The sequence below is a fragment of the Elephas maximus genome, chromosome 16, assembly GCF_024166365.1.
Source record: "Elephas maximus indicus isolate mEleMax1 chromosome 16, mEleMax1 primary haplotype, whole genome shotgun sequence".
NCBI lineage: Eukaryota > Metazoa > Chordata > Mammalia > Proboscidea > Elephantidae > Elephas > Elephas maximus.
Window position 1 is genome coordinate 65,773,851 of NC_064834.1, and position 17,708 is coordinate 65,791,558.

Genomic DNA, 17,708 nt, shown 5'->3' on the forward strand with positions numbered 1-17,708 from the left:
TGCAGTGATAGAAATCTTTAGGTTTAAACAGCGTAATGTTACTAGTGATCATTAAATGAGATCATTTTGTTGAGGCTTTTGTTAAATTTATCAGTGTAAGAAACTGGCGTGGAAACAATCCAACTGTTAGGTAGTTAAGCTACTCTTCATTTTGTCCATTTTACTGATCAATTTTTAAGGGCTTACGCATTAATACCGATAACTTTACCTGGATTTTATTAAAAACGAAAAGCTCCAAAAGAAAGGCTCTCCTTTCTTATAAAGAATTCCCTCAGCCCCAAGGGCAGTCTCATGTTTTGTGCCCTGATTTTATAGCATCTCTCCTTCTATTTCATTCATTCATCTTTTCTACCCACCTGTTAGGGTCCCCCTCCCCCCTTGATTCTCATAGGAAAACATGATTATTGCAGGTTTTTCACAAGTTATTAAAATGTATAAAGCAGCATAAATAAGATCACCCATTGTCCTGCCCCCTATATACAGTCTAATATTTTGCCACATAACTTTTTGATGCTATTTCGGTGTTTTTTACTTGTTTTTCTGCCCTATCTTCTGTCAGCATCTGTAGGGCAGACCCAGTTGTTACCATTTCCACTGTATTGCATTTTAAGCCAGGAAGAGAAGCAGACCATTCAGTCATTGTTCCTTCTTGCGCCTCCTCCTTTACCTTCCTGTTCTGAGCGCCTCGGCCTTTTCATTGCGGTTACTTGATAATTTATAACGGGAATATGAGGAGTTGTCTAAATGGCTTATTTTTCTTCTGCAGCTCCATTATGCTTTCGTTTCCCTCTTCCCACTTAATGAGTGAAAGTTATTCACAGCTTTTATTTTAAAAGTTTCTTGTTACCTTTGGCTTTCTTTTATAAAACTCTCTTTTGTCTGTCATTGAGCATTGCCCTTGTGAATATATCATACTACGCAAGTTCATTCACGCGTATTCATTTTGTCGTACATCCTGGGTTAATGTTTTTGGATAACTTCGGACTTTGCATTTTCTTCCATGTCCTACAGCTTAGACTCCTATAGTCATAAAGAAGATGCTTCAGCATTTCCAGGAAAACGAGCCTTAATTTCATTTCTTTCCTGGTTTGATTATTGTGATCAGCTCATTAAAGAAGCACAAAAGGTTTGAATATTTTTGTTGTTGCTTATTGGTCATTTTAAAACGTAAATGTCTGCTAAGTAAAATTTGAATCTTTCATTTGTCTCCCCGAATACATCTTAAATGTCTAATTGAAGATAGCACAGTTAGTAAAATAAACTAACGAGCAAGCAAACAAACCAAACTTTTTGTATGTGTGTGTGTATTACAACTCTAGAGCGAGTCAAAGTTCAAGTTCTGTCCTTTTATATTTCTGTAAGTATGGTAGAGTACTTTATGAGGTAACACTGGCCTCCCTCTCTTTCTCATCTTTGGGGAGGTGTTAATACTCTAAGATGATAAACGATAATAGTTTTTATCCTGTTCCTCTTATTCCTGGAAATTTAGATAAAATGTAAAGGACCCAGTAGCTAATCTAGGTTTTTATGCCATCAGCTAGATGGTCAAGAGGGAAATTTTACCTTTCCACATTAATTCAGATGGGCAGTGCAAACGTCTTAATACCACAGATTAATCTCTTTTTTTCCATTTAAAAAAACAAAGTAATGATGTCCATCCTGTATTCTAGACTGCTGCTGTTGCTCTGGCCAAAGCTGTCCATGAAAGGTTTTTCATTGGTGTCATGGAGCCCCAGTTAATGCAAACGTGAGTGGCCTCTTCCTTAAAAAAAAAAAATTACTGTGTTCATGTTATTTTTACCTACTAAGTACCTGTTTCTCGTGCTCAGTTCTGAGATAGGCATTCTGACATCAACTGCTCTGCTTCATCGCATCGTCCGGCAAGTCACCTCTGATGTTTTGCTTCAAGAAATGGTGTTTTTTATCCTTGGAGAACAGAGGGGACCAGAAACTCTGGCAGAAATTAGTAGACATCCTTTAAGACATAGATTAATTGAACACTGTGATCACATATCCGACGAGGTAAGCTATGTAATGATTTAGAATTGGACTTATTAACATATTTGTGATGTTTAACTACAGCCTTTCCCTTTTTTCACGTGGCTGTAAAACTCAAAAGCATAGTATAGAATGGGAAGATTAACTTGTTTAAAGATATTTTTTGGTTAGCTTTTACTGTTTTTGGTTTCAGATAAGCATCATGACATTAAGAATGTTTGAACATCTTTTACAAAAACCCAATGAGCACATTCTTTACAACTTGGTCTTAAGAAATCTTGAAGAAAGAAATTATACAGAATATAAGCCTTTGTGCCCAGAAGATAAAGACGTGGTGGAGAATGGATTGATCGCAGGAGCGGTGTAAGTTTTTATCAGACTCTGACAGTTGAGCATTTCATATAGCGTTGTAACATTCTCTCTCCTCTTACGGCTCTCCGCCATTCTTAAAGCAAACAACCAAATCACTAACAGTTTAAAGTTTTTAAAAATAAAATTTACATGCCCTGATACTACCTACCATCTTTTTTAAATTTAGAATGATATTATCTGTTCATTAAACCCAACAAAATTGGTATATTCCTATTTTCAGCCTTAGTACAAAATCTTAATTTTGTTGATAGACTATAAATATAAATTCTTTAATTTTTTTTTCTTTTTATATTAGCAAAATGATGTAGTGCTATCTAAGACAATAGCAGAGATTCTTTTGGTTTAGAAAATGTCATAGTAAAATGAGTTTTTTATACATCATTAATTGGATCGTAGAGATCTGGAAGAGGATCCGTTGTTCACTGACATTGCAGCAGATAGCACTTTGTCAAATCAGGAGTGGCTTAGCTCTTCGCCTCCTGCTACTCCAGACCACCCCAAAACGGACGGGAAGACTGAAGTCCATAAAATTGTCAATAGGTGAGTTGGTATATAAATAGGACTTTCATCTTTTACATATTTTTGTAATATAAAATAGCTCTGCCTTTAGATTGTTACACACATATATATCATGAACTCTGTAGAGGTCTTCTCTTCTTTAATCTAAAGGTTAGGTCAGCTTCCTGTCATGCTTATGCAGCCAGGACAGCCTGGGGCCAACAATCGATACCAAAAGAGAAAAGCGCTACTTAGTATAGAAAAAGAATGAAGAGCAGTGGTGAAACAAACCCTCAAAGTGCCCCACTTTAAAAATAAACAACTCAGTTATAAGTACTTCCCAACAGGAGCAACATTGAGAATTGCCAGTCTGACAGATGGTGCTTACTAAACACGTACGCACGTATGCTAAGCACAGGGCTGTTTCTTTTTGTTCACTTTGTGCTGTGAAGTTTTTTTTGAAGTGCACCTGCGGTGGTCATTTTCTTCTTGCTCTTCCCATGCAGAGCTGTCACTGACATACCTGGTTCTGGCAGATGACTTTAGAGAAAATGGCATGTGACTCAAGATGCACAATTAGGCTACATAAAAATCTCCAGTTTAATTACTTAAAAGCCAGTTTCCTGAGATTAACAAATATCATGGCAATCTGCCATTTTGCAGTAATATAAAGAGAAAAAAAAAATCTTACTTCGGCTTACTCCCACTTTAAGTGAAATTAATTAGTTTATAATAAAACATTTAAAATAATGAGTTTTTACTCAGTGAATTATACTGATTCAGGATAGGTACTTAATAATATACAGTTTTATTTTTCCAGTTTCCGCTTGCTTTAACAGACCGCTACACTTAAGATATCACTAGATACTGGAATATGTATAGAAATATGATTGAATTATTACAGTATTCATTATCTTATTCATCATGGATTTGTTTTCATTTCAGTTTTCTCTGTCTGGTACCGGATGAAGCAAAGTCATCCTACCATGTTGAGGGCACCGGATATGACACCTACCTCCGAGATGCTCACAGGCAGGTGAGCGAAGTAACTACTTTGTTGAAATTAAATTTAATGAGAATGGGTACACACCTTCATACCTTGTCACATTCTGTAAGTCATTTCTCCAAACTCGTTCCTTTCTCTTCACGACCTGACTTCCTCTCCCACTACTTTTTCTCTGCACATGACCCTACTCTGTCTGTAATTCAGTAACTGTGCAGGTCTGTCTCAAGGTTTCTTTCGGCTCTCTTTCTTTGTTTTGCATTTTTAATGATGTCTTCCCTGGGCCCTTTCTCCTGCAGATCCAAAGCATGACTTCTCGATAATTCTACCCAGTACTCTTGCACACAGTTCTCAGGCTATTGCCCTTTCACCTTCTTCACCACCATTCGTATCCAAAGAGAAATGTATAGGTACTGTCTTCTGCCCGTCTCTCAGTCAGCCTGTCATCCCCTGCATTCTGGCTTTTCTGCCTTGTGGAAACTGCTGTCTCGAACGTCCCCTCTTAGTTACTGAAGGAAACAGCCTTGTCTCAGTCCTCTTTCCTCTTGATAGCATTTTACACTGTAAACTATCCCTCTCCCTTTTTTTAAAATTGTATTAAGATAAAAATTCATCATTTTAATTATTTTCAAAGTTTATAATTTGGTGATTTTTAGTGTATTCACAATGTTTGCAGCCATCACCACTACCTAATTTCAGAACATTTTCATCACCCCAAAAAAGAACCCTGTGTTCATGAAGCTGTCACTCCCCACTCCCTCTTCTTCCCCAGCCCCAGGCAACCACTAATCTTTCTGTCTCAAATTGGAAAAATACAGTTATTTTGCATTTAAATCCTTTGGATTGAGGCATAATAATATGTATAATTAATTTGCTTATAAAAACCCATTGCTGTTGAGTTGTTTCCGACTCATAGCGACCCTATAGAACAGAAGGACAGAGTAGAACTACCCATACAGTTTTCAAGGAGCACCTAGTGGATTCAGACTGTTGATCGTTTGGTTAGCAGATGTAGCGCTTAACCACTACTCCATCCGGGTTTCCAGTTTGCTTATATCTGTAGTTAATTCATAATACTTTAAACTTGAGTTCAAGTCCACATTATCACATGAATAACTAATAGGGTAGTAGTAAGTAACGTTCACATAGCAATAGCGTAAAGGGAATAATACCTCTCAGTACCGATTTGATTTTTAAACTGCTTTTCTTCACTCTATAAAGTTTCTCTCATTTCTAGTTTCTCATTACAAATGCAATTATTATGATCATTTCGGAAAAATTATAAAATAGACAAAAAGGATAAAAAATTTTTTTTAAATTACGACTTCTAGGCCACAATTTCAAAGGTGTTAACGTAAAAATGCTTTATTAAAAATAAGGACATGGCTTTCTAAAGAAAATTATCTATTGAAAGCCAGACAGTTTAAAACTTACAATATATTGAAGAAATTGGCTCTTAATTTTTTTAAATATATTTTTCTTTTAAAATTTGAGGTTAGTGCTTCATAATGAGAATATGTTCTGCTTTAATTTCTTATGATTTCCAAATTAAAGTGGTCAAAGTTATTTTGCTTTATTTCGTAAGGAAAACTTGAAGAGAGAAAGAATATGGAAGAAAACAGTGCTCTGAGTTTCTTTTGCCTACGTTTAAGGAAATCACATGTTTGGGAAGACTTAAAATTCATTTTTACTCCTCGAGTTTTTTTTTTTTTTTTGCTTTTGCTTATGAAAATCCATGTTATTTATCCCAATGATAGACTATCTGTAGTGAAGGATCAATTTTTTATTATTTCCAATCTGTCACAAACCAATACTTTTGCAAAATACAAGGAAAATCAGCTACTAATAAAAGGAAAACGATAAAAAAAACAACAAAATACAAACTCCAGTTATTTGATTATTAGATTCGGCAGATGTAAAGTTACTCAGTCAAATAGCTGTAAAAGTTTATAAGTGCTTATTCTTGGTTTTTGTACTCATCTCATTGTGGACAATAGCAAACAGTTTGGAAACCAGCACTGGTCCTCGGACCACTCTTTGAGCAGCACTGTTTTATCCTGTAACGTCGGCATGCCTGGTATACATGCATTATAGCGAAGTCAAGCTCGCTTTCTCAGTTATTGTGTATCTATTCTGGAAACCCTGGTGGTGTAGTGGTTAAGAGCTACGTCTGCTGACTTAAGGTCAGCATTTAAGTCCACCAGGCACTCCTTGGAAGCTATGGGGCTAGGGTTGCCATGAGTTGGAATCCACTCAACAGCAACGGGTTTTTATTATATGTAACCCTTTAGAATAAACTTAAATAGGATTTATTTTGCTTTTTAAATGTACTTTAAATCTGAGATGAAAATAAATGAGGGGTTAACTTCCTCTAAAAGAAAGGGCATACACACAGTAATTAAAGAGGTAGTTTGGTAAATTAAAATACTACCCTTTTCCATCAGGGTATCGTATTAGTTACTAGTCAGGGCATCATGTGATCCTTCTGTTCCCCTTTCCCAAGGCACCTCACACATAGCACACACTCAGCACTTAAATGACTTTGTACATGCCTACTTGAGGAAATCCTGTCTATTTAATACCAATTTTTTTTTTTAAGTTCTTTAATGATTCAAATGCCTTGTTCCCCTAGTTCCGGGACTACTGTGCTATCTGCGTAAGATGGGAATGGCCGGGATCTCCAAAAGCATTGGATAAGTGCAACTTAGAAGCAGCTTTCTTTGAAGGTCATTTTTTGAAAGTTCTATTTGACAGAATGGGAAGAATTCTTGATCAGGTAGTAAGTTTTAAAATACTAATTTTTGTATTATTTTGTTACCATTCGCCATGTGTTCGTTTCAAGTCCTAGCTTAGATCTCCAGTAACATAATTTTATTGTTTTAGTAGTTTCTCCACTAGATTACTTTTTCGTAAAACTTAATTGCCAGCAACTGGTGGGTTTCTGATGCGTTTACTATATTGAAAGCGTTTATTTTGCCTGACAGCTGTTAGAAAATTGTATTGTTTTACTTCTTATCATAGGCCATTGTCTTACTATCCTTAACACTTTCTGGAGGTGGAGTGTTTTCCTTTTATGAGTAACTTATAAAGCCTTTTAGTGAGTACAGTCAGTACATGTATTGATACAGTAGACCTTGTTAAGTTCAATTCAGAAGACCTGAAATGTCATTTCAAACTGAATCTTTAACACGTTAATATTTTAGAACAGAGTATTAGACAAACCTTCTTCAGACAGAGAACTTGTGAATGACACTCACTTTCATAAAGGGGAGGTGAAATAAAAAAGGTTAGTTTATTTACTCAAAGGAGGGTAAAAAATCACCACTAGCCAATGTGTTAGTGTGTCATTGACTATCAGAGAAATGAATTTGAACTTACAGAATCCCTCTCTCTTCCTCTCATTGACAAAAAAAGTATGATGGAACTCTGAAATGCCTAAAACTTGGGGATATAAATAAAATGTCCTGGCATAATACTTGCTTCAGCATGGAGATTATTTTAAGTTAACCAATTTGGAGTTAATTTTAAAATTGTATGTTAAAGTACTTGTTCTCCTTTAGCATGTTAGCTAAATATTTATGAAGGCATGGGGAGTTATAAAAGAAATGTACTCCATAAGCAGGCCATGTTCAATAACCAGATTAGAGCTTCAGAAACCCAGTGGGGCAGTTCTGCTCTGTCATATAGGGTCACTATGAGTCGGGGAGGAGCCCAGGTGACGGACGTAGTGGTTAAGAGCTTAGCTGCTAACTAAAAAGTTGGCAGTTGGAACTCACCAGCCACTCCTCAGGAGAAAGACATGTCAGTCTGCTTCCGTAAAGATTACAGTTCCGAAACCCTATGGGGCAGTTCTTTTCTTTCCTGTAGGGTCACTGTGAGTCGTCATCAACTGAAAGACAAAGAGTTTGGGTTTTTTTTTTTTTTTTATTTTTTGGTATGAGTTGGAATCAACTTGAAGGCATGCAACAATAACAACATTGTAGGTGCAATGGTCTAGACATCATGGCTGTGTAAACTTCCTAGGTGGCTGGGATTCAGCAGTTTATTTTGTTTGTTGTATGGCTTGGCTAGGCTTACTTTGAATCTGATTATTAAGCTAACAGAAGGTATTAACAATCAGTATCAAGTCAGTAATCTTCAGAAATTTGACCAGAAGCACTTTTTAGTGCTTTTGGATCTTTTTTAGACAGAAATTTTAGAAGTAGTGTTTGAATTGAACTGAAAGACTCTCTCTGAACCTTCATCACACTGTAGCTTTTTGTTGTTGTTGTTTAGTTTATTGAGCACTGACACAAAAGTATACATTGAGGACAGAATATACCAAAATGCTTAAAATTCTTTTTATTTCACCAGATAGCAGCATTTCACAGCACAGTGTCTCAGTCATTCTTCTTGTAAGCCTGTATGGTAGGCAAGGCTGCTTCCTAGTATTCTCACTTTGTAAATCAGAAATTGTTAATTTGTTACGTGATTTATAGCCAGTAAGCCACGGAGCCCAGTCTCAAACCTCTTGTCTTTAAAATCCTTGGTTTTCCAAGCCTTTTCTGATAAGGATATTTTATGATCCAATCTCAAAGGTAATACCCAAGTCACTGGGTGCTCAGCATGTTTGGCTTAGTTTCATTTTATTTCTTCCTAAATGTTTTTTCTGGTGACAGTGCTTGCAGTTTTTTTTTTTTTTTTTAATTCCTAACAGGATAAGGATAACCAGGTTGAGAGTAAGCATTTATTATAGATAATTAGTAAAGTAGCTAATTTCTGCATATGCAATTGAAAAGTCATGGCATCAAGAATTCATGACATCTTTGTATTATCACAGTGTTAATTGTAAAAAAGACTTTATCAACACCAACATTTAGTATTGCTTATAACTGCAGTGATTTTAAAAAGATAGTAAAATGCTAAATCGATAGCAGAATGTAAAGAATACCAGGAAAATGGTCAGGAGACCCAAGTTCTTGTCCCCACCCTGGTACTGAAGAATTTGAACTTGGGCAAGTCATTTGGCCACTTACCTGTCTCATTTTCTTATTGTTAGAGTGAACTTGGTATTATTTGTTCTAACCTTCTACCTAGATTTGCTTGTAAGAATTAAATGAAGTAAGCACTTTAAAATATTTTAAAAGATACAAATTATTGTTTAAGCACAGGTATTAGACATTTCAGAGAACATCTCATTGAGAGTGGATTGATACAGTGGCTGCAACAATGGGCTCAAACATAACAATGATTATAAGGATGGCGCAGGACCAGGCAGGGTTTCATTCTGTTGTACACAAAGTCGCTATGAGTCGGAACCGACTCAACAGCATAACAACAACTAACAGAGAACATCAAGCTGTTGGGATTTTTAAAGATTTTATTTAAATTTTACCTTGACCATCCTCATATTTGACCTTGAGTAGAAGGATTGAGACTGAGTTTGCTGGTGACATCAATATGCTTTTAAGTCAAAGTTTGCTTCAAAATTCAGACTTTATATTCAGTGTAAGCTCAGTCAAAAAAATGGGCCAGACATGTCAGAGAAATATTTCCTTGAATATGTGAATACTATATTAAGTACAAAATAAAGGGATCCAAAATAATAGATATGAACACATACTATTAGCAGCCCCCCAAAAGGCCAGCTTGTTTTAAAGTTACTACCAATATGAAATAGAGACCATTTCAGAGAATAGTGAAACAGTTTCTACCTTGCTGAAATTTCTTTTCATTTTCACAACATCGAGAAATAATCCAAGTCAGTCTTAAATTTCTTTAAAAAAAAAAAAAAGTCATAGACGTATGTTAAAATAACACTGAAGTCCAGAGTAATGCCATGTAGAGAGAGAACGCAAAGTTTAAGTGATAATATATCCTTGTTTAAAGCCAAATTTTGTTGACTTATTTGCCTAAGCACCTTTGAGTGGCAGAATTTAGTGACCTAAAAATCTGAACTACCTGAAATCAAGAAAAACCCAAAACCAAACCCATTGCTGTCAAGTCAATTCCAACTCATATCAACCTTATAGGACAGAGCAGAACTGCCCTTATTGGGTTTCCAAGGAGAGGCTTCCATATTCGAACTGCCAACCTTTTGGTTAGCAGCTGAGCTCTTGACCACTGCACCACCTGAAATGAAGAGTCCTGGGCAATTCTGTATTTAAGTCGTATTTTAAATTATTTTGTCCACCTTCTTTATGAAATGCATTCTTATTTTTGTAATGTTTCTTTTGTATCTAAAATACAATATAATGTGGATTCATTATTTGTTACTGAGCTGAGTCTTAGAGAAAGCTATTCCATTGCAGATATTTTCCAGAAAGAGAATATACTCTTCAAACTCTCCTCTACTAGGAATATATATCTCATCTCATTTATCTTAAGGCTTGATTTTGAATGAGTGACTCAGGGATAGTTTCTCTTCTTTTGAAAAATCTGTGTTCATGAATCGATAAGAAAGATTTAGAGCATAGACTTGCATTTTTGATGACCTCTTGAACTGTTGCATTAATTAAAGCAACCTACAGAAAAAAAGATGCTGATTGTATAAGCTGTGTGCTTGTTTTCTCTGTTTATATGCATAACCCGTTAACCCATTGCCACTGAGTGGATTCCGACTCATAGCGACTCTAGGACAGAGTAGAACTGCCCCATAGAGTTTCCAGGGGGCGCCTGGTGGATTCCAACTGCTGACCTTTTAGGTTAGCAGCTGCAGCTCTTAGCTGCTACGCCACGAGGGTCTTAGGACTATGATACTTTGGCTAGGATGGTTAGAGCTAACTGAGTTGTGGATCCTTTCATTGTAGAAAAGCGTGTAGAGGTAGGAATACAATGGTAGATTCTCCTTCCCTTGAAAGACAAGTTGAAATGGTAAATTAAATGCACAGATATATACATTATAAATAACATCAAACGTCTTTTTTTCTTTTTAACCCCTCCATAGCCATATGACGTAAATTTACAAGTAACCTCGGTGTTATCTAGACTTTCTCTCTTCCCTCATCCACACATACACGAGTACCTTTTGGATCCTTACGTGAACCTTGCTTCTGGCTGTAGATCTCTGTTCTCTGTAATCGTCAGGGTGAGTTGTTAGTTTTGTTATATTCTCTAGGCTTGATGAACCTGTACAGCTGACATTTTAAACGCATCGTATGTAGATAGTGTCATGTGATGAAAACTATCATACCTGTTGTTCAAAAGTTATTATTATGCCTTGTGGGCTAGTTTCTAGAATGTGAAAAAGAAAGGAAAATTTGTTCTTTTGTATAAAGGAATAGATGTGAGCCCATGGTGACAGCTGACATTATTTATTTAGTATTAGAGAATGAAGTTTCTTTACCCCGAAAATTCCTATGTTTGATTTCAGAGACTGAATTCCTTTTGTCTCTGTGACACAGGTTGTTGGAGACCTTATGGTTCGAATCCAGCGTATTCAGGACTTTACTCCCAAACTTCTGTTGGTCAGAAAGCGATTACTTGGTCTGGAACCTGAAGGTCCTATGTAAGTCAGTCTTTAAAATTTCACCAAAACGGAATGATCTGCTGGTATCTTGAACTGATGTACGGTCTGCCTTTTCTTTGCCAGTGTTGACCACATCACATTGCTGGAGGGCGTGATCGTGTTAGAAGAGTTTTGCAAGGAGCTGGCGGCAATTGCATTTGTAAAGTACCATGCATCCTCCGCGCCATAGGTAGCGTCTTTCAAGTAACCAGAGGGACAGAACTATTGTGCCCATTTCGTCAAAAAAGACTCCGTTCCATCCAGGCAAGAGAAGATAAAAAGCCTTTTTAAATGAAGCATTGCTGTAAACTGGACAGAACCATTAAGAACCTACTGAATGGACATTCTCGGTAAAATGTTCTACGGTGTTTTCATTGGCTTTGTCGTAATGGTTCATTATATAACGTTGCACGTCCTTGAATCTAGGGTACAATCAAAGGAACTTCAGGAAGTAAGCATTTCTAATGACTGTGTGAAAAGCTGCAAAATTTCTGATGTCATGACTTTGATATTTCTGTTATTTTAATATCCTGTTAGGTAGCAAGGCATTTTGACATTCTCTGGGACTCAAATGCTTACATTCTTTGGATTAATGAGTAGCAAAAAAAAATCGCTAATTTTATAACTTTTTAAGGTCAGAATTCTTATTAAACAAAATATGAAAAAAAATTGTAAATTAGAAAAAGGTACAACTTAGGAACCTTCAAATGAATTGAGTTAATTTATAGGAGTTGATAACCCAAGACAAAAATGTGTAGAGCACCATTAACTTACTTCAGCTTTTCTAAGAATAACAATTTAATATGGTAAAGAAGTTCTAGATTCATATATGTATTTTTTAAAAAACGTTCTTTTACTCTTTTGTGCATATAGCCATGTTAGTGATTATTTTCATGTGTGGGTCCCAGCTTATTTAAACTGTGTCATTTTTGCAACAACGTTGAATTTATGCTTGTCATCAATAGTGTTTGCTAAAATAGTATTTTTTTTTTAAGCTAATTAACATGTATTGGGTTGAGAACCTTTTTTTCTCTCTCTCTGTCTGAAAATTGCTTTATAATTTGATTTTCTTAGTGAAACCCATGGTAATGTCTAGGCAGGGAACTGACTGATAACAGGCTGCAGTCGAAATGCCAATGGCCTTCTGATGTTTACATTTTTTTTTTTTTTTTAATTTTGTTCAGTCGTTTGTTTTAAATGATTCTAAAAGTGAAAAACACAAGTCTTTTAAATGTCCGGTTGACATGTTAAAGGATTTTGGTAAATTGGGTATGTATGTGAATGGATATATATGTAGGAATGTGGGGTAGTTTAACAAAGCTGTGCTGTGCACAGCATGCTTGAACTTGATTCACAAAATGGTGGTTGCTAGATCGTTGTTTATTCTTTATTTAAGTGACGCTTATCACTCAAATGTTGCTTTTAAGCTTTTTTTTTTTTTAAGTTGAAATATTAAGCAGCAGCACTTTCCTCCTTATCTTTCCATTTACTGGTAAGTGGGGGAGCAGAATATCAAACTTTCCATCTTGGAAGGAACTGTCACTGCCCCTTCTGAGAACTTGCTCTCTGTAGCGTGTTTGCATACATACATCATGTGGCATGTGCATAGGAGCATGGCTTATACCTGTCTGCTAATTTTGAAATATTTGTTTTTCTGATTTATTTTATAGTTTTTGCTATTTATTAAGAACAAAATATCAAAAGATTAGGAATATTCTCAGCTCTAGAATGCTTACCACTATTTAAACAACAAAAAGACTAAATTTTTATTTTAACGCAAATCTTTGTTAGCACACTATAAGAAACTTGTTAAGCAAGACAATGAAAAACAAAAGTGGGAGATGGTTACTTTGTGCATGATTTTCTTTAGATGATTTTAATGGTGGGAAAGCATTATTCGGTTTGCTGTGTTTATTGATCGGTTCATACAAGGAACACGGCAGCATCTCCGTTTTCAGGTGTGCTTGTCTCCTCTGATATGATGTATCTACGGTAACGCATTAAGAGATGTTAGATATTTCTTAATGTTTTCCCATAGTGCTCACTAGGTGTGATAGCAATGTGACCTCTCAAGCCAAAAATACATTTAATCCTTGATTTCACAGTGGAACCTTGTAGCTAATCCATAAACCAAGCCCAGAAAAGCTTTAACCCTTGTATTTTTTGAGTGTATGCTGCTTCTGAAAACATAATTGTCCTAAGTTATTGTAATGATTTTGCTCTTTAATTAGCTAAAGTTTTTTTTTTTTTTAATTTCTCTTATAAAAAGAGTTTCTTATGGCTTTTTTTTTTTTTCTTTTCCTCTTTAGTTCAGACCTAGAACCAGTACAGGTTCCACAGTGAATTGGATTTGTTAGTGAAATGTTAGACTACATCACTAGTCTTTTTCTCACTATCTCTGGGAAGCTGAATATTTCCATCACTCAGTGCTTGTAAAGCCGTGTTGGGTGGAAAGTACCACCTCAACAAGTGATCAGTATAACAAGTTCCAGAGGGAGCTCAGCTTTGCTTCACGTTTGTATAAATAGGGATGCTTTTTTTTTTTTTTGGTCTTTTAACAGTCTTTGAGCCACATTCTCTACTTGATAGAACTCAGATTTGTCCTTAGCCAATTATCATTGTAGTACTCACGTCATAACTGTGTAATATTCTCACAATGTACCTGTCTGTGCAATATGGAAGCTATGAGTGGATTCATAGCTTTTTTTTGTACATCATTGTGTATGTATATATATGTACATATATATATATAAAAAAGGACCAAAATCCTTAGCTTGCTTACACTGTTGCTAGTGTAAAGATTGTTACACTTAATTTTACAGGGCACAAATTATAGAATTACTTCATAAATTCATGGCAACATATTTCCATAAATTATTGCATTACTTTACAGCTATCATTTGATTATGACATTCATAGGTAATGAAGTTACAGTGAAGTACCAAAACCACAAATTATATGGTAATTATATTTTGGGTCGTAGAATAAATCAAACTGCATGTCACTTTGACACTCAGTGTTCAAACATGATAGATAATCATATTTCTGGGCCCTGTAAAATAGTGTTACTGTAATACTCTGTTTTGCCTCCTGCCTTGTTTACATTAAACAGAGGATATTTGGTAGATTTTTCTATTGAACATTGTGTAGGTTACTGACAGTGTTACCAAGGTGTGGCATTCTTGGGCCATCATGAAGAAACTTCAGATGGTGATTGAGTACCTACTCTCACTTCTTCAAAGGAGGTTGTGGTATAAGTTCAACTTTTTGTGCTAACAATGCATGCAGGACTAAGAGGGATAATCTAAGAATAAATAATGTTAATTTAAACTAAATGTCTTCTCATATTTTTGTAGAATTCAAATTGGAACTATCCACTGATAAGTCTAAAACAAGAGTTGTCATTTCTTTCCTTACCCCTTACAAAGGTACATGGTATGGTATAGCCAAGAGTCGCTATAGCATTGGTTCTAGGGAGAGAAGAAGGAATATATCAAAATATTTGTGGAGGGGGAATGTGTAGATTGAAAAATTCCCCTGGGTGAGACTCATAAATATTCCCCATACCATTCCTTGGAGCCCTGATGGCACAGTGGTTAAGAGCTACAGCTGCTAACCAAAAGGTTAGCAGTTCGAATCCACCAGCCGCTCCTTCGAACCCCGTGGAGCAGTTCTACTCTGTCCTATTGGGAATTGACGCAACAGCCCCTAACAACAACTCCCCTTAATAATCACTGCCCCCGAGGGAGGAGTGTTTAGGCAGGTGTTATAAAAACAAGTCATTCTTAGCATTATTTCTTAAAATTTGTCTAAACATGTAGGAAAGCTTTTCTTTCTTACTGACATTTAAAACAATTAGGTTTTAGGCTTATTCTTAGTACCTGATTTGGAAACTAAAAGAAACATGTAATGGATGGCACAACCAGAAAGAGAAAAGTCTAGTTATTAATCCCATCGACCCAAAGATTCTTATCAGCCAGTGTTATTCAAAATAGCTTTAGAAGAAAATAAAATGGACAGTAGGTTGGCAGGATGCTGAGAGGTAAGGCTTAGGCCCTGAAGAGCTGGCATTATCCACCTTGTCCGGAATCAAAAGAATACTGCATTTTAAGAATGCATAATTGGATCACTAGACAAAAAACCTGTTTGAAACTGCTCTTAAGAGTTTTGCCGTGTTTCATCTGTGAAACTAGTAATCCCAGTACCTAGAGCTGTGAGAACACAGGGCAAGGAAGAAGTGTCGAAGATCATCTAAAAGGGGAGAAGTCTCAAAAATCAAGTCTTGGGCGAATTATGTTCTTACTCTTGAATGTTGATACGCCAGATAGTCTGAGAAGTCGTAACCATGCTTACATCTTAGCAAGAAATGGAAAACTGTTCTGTGTCCCGTTGTATGGACAATGCTTAACTACGGGTTCTCATCCCAGAACTTCCATCCATTTCTGAAACTTAAGCCTGAGGTCAGGCTGGAAAGCAGGTAGACAGGCCAGTACTCAAACCTGGCCAGGGAGTAAGATAAAGAGACCCGACTTCTGTTTCCCTTCATAGCCTCAATCTTCTTGAGATAAAACCCCCAGTGCCATCGAGTCGATTCCGACTGAGATAGCATCAAGGAATTACCTGATCTTTCAAGAGTGAGTATGAGGAGTTAAAGAAAATTCAGAGTGCTTTGTAATTTTATGTTATGACCTAACCTTTCCCTCTAGCTTCTTAGACTAGTCAGTATATTAAGGAACCAACAGAGAATCTCTTTTTTAAAAAAGTGTTTAAGGTAATAATTCTCTTGACCGAGTGACCGAATCCATACAGGAAAACGACCCACTAGCAGACTGCCAGAAATTTAAATGCTACCATGGGTCTCTGCTGCTATCTTAGGAGGTGGAAATGAAGGGAAAAGGAAGACATTGTTCCATCTTTGTAGCTGTTCATTTCATTGTGGTACCCATGTTGTTATGCGCATTCATTTGCATGGTGATCATTCATTCTTTTTTAAAAATTTATTAGATTTTCTGTGGTAGAGAATAGACAGCAGAACATTCACCAATTCAATTTCTACACGTACAATTCAGTGACATTAATTATTGATTACATTCTTCAAGTTGTGCAACATTCTGTTAATTCTTAACAAAATGTTTAATTCCAATGATATGCACAAGGTCTCAGGGATAATACTCAGTTTAGAGGCCAAGATTGCATCCCAGTCTAGACCACTCTTTTTCAAAACCTATTTTTAGGTTGAGGACAACAACCAGAATTGTAATCTTGAAGAGCTAGATGTGGTTGGAAAAAAAATGGAGCAAGGGACACACCCAGCCTGTGAGACTAGGGAAGACAAAGAAAAAGCAGCTCCAAGCCTGTTACTGCCTCAGGCCTGTAATTTATGAGTAAGGAATCATAAAATCAATTTTGCTCTAATGCAAAAAAATGAGATGACACACAAATTCACTATGTCTCGATAAAGTTATATTTCACAGCCCTGGAGATGAGATTCATTTATGTAATAACAAGAGAAATGTATTCCTCATTCCACTCCCAAGTAGACTAGCTTGTAGGGTTTTAATTGATTACTCTTCCCTAGAGAACCATGTACTGTAGATTTCTAGAGGGAAACAAATTGGCCAGTCTTTAAACATTAGTCTTCCATGTTTATAGTTTTCTACTTAAATCTCTTTGTCCAATTGCTCTTATCAACAATGTAGCATGTCACAGAACATTTTATGGTTCTGTAATCTTTGTTGCCTGGTTCAATTATTTGCGTGTCCTGTGATCCTTATTTCTATTCTGTTTTAGAAATGATTAGAAAATAGATAAATCATCTTTTCCTTAAGCCGCATTGGTATGGAAGTTGAGAAGAAAATGTCTAGTTTTAGGATATAAATATCACCCAATAGTCCATGTAACTCCTTAACAATAAACAGGTTTCATCTGATAAAGACCTGCATTTTCCATAAAAGTCTCCAATCTGATGCAGATTTAAGTAAGTCTTTTCCTGAAAATACTATTGGCAAGAGTACTGGTGACCCAGTGAATTCATTAGAATTTGGGCTCAAAACGACATCCGAAAAATAATTACAGCTGTAAATGCAAATGTATGGAGCAATTTCTGGGTTATCTGTCTTTGGAATTTGATGTTGAAATAAAAATAATTCTGCTCAGTTTGTAATGATTGAAGTCTTCTCATGCATAGCGTATAATATAATTGATATTCATTGAGTTCTGTGTATTTCAAAGAGGCTGATATATATCTTACAAAATCATGTTTCTCGTTTATTATCATTTTTATTTCAGTAGAAAAAGACTAGGGAAGTGTAATTAATTTGACATTGAGGATTCCAGGCTGAACATTTGACT

General features: G+C 35.9%; 1 protein-coding gene across 1 annotated transcript in view; it reads left to right on the forward strand.

Moving 5' to 3' along the window:
* The window catches only part of FHIP2A (FHF complex subunit HOOK interacting protein 2A), a 36,405-nt gene extending 18,900 nt beyond the window's left edge, over positions 1-17,505 (forward strand). The window contains exons 8-17 of the mRNA XM_049854683.1: positions 1,012-1,126; positions 1,671-1,747; positions 1,830-2,022; positions 2,192-2,361; positions 2,767-2,910; positions 3,814-3,904; positions 6,504-6,647; positions 10,797-10,937; positions 11,254-11,357; positions 11,442-17,505. Of these exons, the coding sequence (XP_049710640.1) occupies positions 1,012-1,126; positions 1,671-1,747; positions 1,830-2,022; positions 2,192-2,361; positions 2,767-2,910; positions 3,814-3,904; positions 6,504-6,647; positions 10,797-10,937; positions 11,254-11,357; positions 11,442-11,547 (1,285 nt within the window). The 3' untranslated portion in view covers positions 11,548-17,505. The remainder of the gene's footprint in view (positions 1-1,011; positions 1,127-1,670; positions 1,748-1,829; positions 2,023-2,191; positions 2,362-2,766; positions 2,911-3,813; positions 3,905-6,503; positions 6,648-10,796; positions 10,938-11,253; positions 11,358-11,441) is intronic.
* Positions 17,506-17,708: the final 203 nt, after the last annotated feature.